At 30.8% G+C, this 2,010-nt stretch overlaps 1 protein-coding gene across 1 annotated transcript in view; it reads right to left on the reverse strand.

The window, feature by feature from the left end:
• The window catches only part of LOC107594585 (discoidin domain-containing receptor 2-like), a 27,440-nt gene that overhangs the window by 16,624 nt on the left and 8,806 nt on the right, over window positions 1–2,010 (reverse strand). Inside the window, exons 2-4 of the mRNA XM_016284677.1 lie at window positions 1,613–1,720; window positions 1,409–1,511; window positions 44–272 (exon numbers count right to left, since the gene is read on the reverse strand). Coding sequence (XP_016140163.1) covers window positions 44–272; window positions 1,409–1,511; window positions 1,613–1,673 — 393 coding nt within the window. The 5' untranslated portion in view covers window positions 1,674–1,720. The remainder of the gene's footprint in view (window positions 1–43; window positions 273–1,408; window positions 1,512–1,612; window positions 1,721–2,010) is intronic.

Below are 2,010 nucleotides of genomic sequence, written 5' to 3' on the forward strand. Positions count from 1 at the left end.
AAATCGAACATTTAGTAAATACACTCTTGTGCATTTAACCTACCTCGCTACCAAAGCGGTTTCTCCAGGAGATCCAGCGGTGTCCATCGCGACTGTACTCCAGACGGTATTTGCGTGCAAACTCGTTGCCGGAGTTGCGTGCGTAGCGACCCTGTGTAGCAACCACGGTGAGGAAGATGAGCTGACGAAGGTCAAGCTGAAGATACTGAACATCTGCGGGCTGCAGCTGACCAGCAGGACACCAGGCGCCATCCCCCTCCTCACAGTTTAACCTGATGCCACAACAGACAGATGCTCATTTCTCACTTTTATTTAGTTTAACTTGAAGTACTAAAAGAACTCAAACTAAATCAACTAAAATAATAAATAAACCTTCATTAAAACTATATAGGGATGTAAAAAAACTCAAGAACACACAACAAAACTACTAAAACTTTAAAGAAAATTAAAGCATAAACAGTAAACATAAAATATAATTTCATTCAAAATATGAACAAAATTATAAGAGCATATCAAAGCAGAAAACATTTATTTAAAATTTCCTGTGATTTTTTTTTTATTAAAAAAAACAAGGTTTTTTTTCATTTTTTTCTCATCAACATTTCTCATTTTTGTTTAGTTTAGCTTGAAGTACTAAAATAACTAAAACTAAATCAACTAAAATAATAAATAAACCTTCATTGAAACTATATAGGGATGTAAAAAAAACCTCAAAAACACACAACAAAACTACTAAAACTTGAAAGAAAATTAAAGCAGAAACAGAACATATATAAAAATAATTTCATTCAAAATATTAACAAAATTACAAGAGCATATCAAAGTAGAAACATTTATTTTAAATTTCCTGTGATTTTTTTGTATTAAAAAAACATTCTTTTAAATTTTTTTTCTCATCAACATTTCTCATTTTTGTTTAGTTTAACTTAAAAGTACTAAAATAACTAAAGCTAAACTACAAAAACTTTAACATTAAAGTGTAAACAGAAAAAAAATCGAATTATTTTAAATTGCAGAAATATTTCACAATATTATTTTTTTATTTTATTTTTTATTAAAAATGCATCCATGGTGAGAATAAGAGATATGTTTAATGTTTAAAATAATTTAAAAACTGATCCTAAATTTTGAATGGTATACTATATATAATTTTTTTTAAATGTATTTTATTTAAGCTAGTAGCCAAAGGCAACATTTCTTATTTTTGTTTCATTTAATTTGAAGCTAAATAACTAAAACTAAATTATACTAAAATATATATAGACATAATAAAAAAATACAAAGACACAAACTAGTAAAATTTTTGCTAAAATTAAAGCTGCAACATAAAATTTAAAATCTAATTCAAAATATTAACAAAAATTATAATAGTATATATTATATGATACTTAAATAACCCTGATGTTACCTTGCATACTGAGGGCCTGTGGTTTCGTACCACTGGCTGGAGGCAGTGATGTCCTCGTTTTTGATCCTCCCGTCCTCCATACCGAGAGGATAACGACAGTGAGCTGAGGAGGTCGAATGAGGACACGGTGAGAAAGTGAATGTTTTTGCCGCTATCTGTATGAATGCAAATGTTTGTGTCGGACTGCATGTAATGTAACTTTACCTGGGTCTATCTGGCCATGGACGTTTGCTAGTGAGATGGTCAGCAGCAGATAAAGCAGCATAGTGAGACCTCAGAGTCTGCCGACAGACCAGACTACAGACTACATCTCTGAGGAACAGAAAGAAACATAGCTGTACTGTAGCATCTACTCATTTCCAGCCAACATAAACATGTAACGATCAGAAAAGGAATCAAAACAGAACAATATCAGAGCCTACTGTAGACCAAAACTAGGTTCAGATTCAGAACAAGATCAATCTAAAAACTAGGAGACACATTTTAAAGATGTGCATATTCCATTTCCATATTCATGTCAAAACACCCAATCAAGTACTCTTTTTATATTGTCAATAAAAAATAAACACACTGTAAACATTAAACAAAAAACGTAAAAAAAA

The sequence above is a fragment of the Sinocyclocheilus grahami genome, unplaced genomic scaffold (genome assembly GCF_001515645.1).
Source record: "Sinocyclocheilus grahami isolate Dianchi unplaced genomic scaffold, SAMN03320097.WGS_v1.1 scaffold186.1, whole genome shotgun sequence".
In the NCBI taxonomy this organism is placed as follows: Eukaryota; Metazoa; Chordata; class Actinopteri; order Cypriniformes; family Cyprinidae; genus Sinocyclocheilus; species Sinocyclocheilus grahami.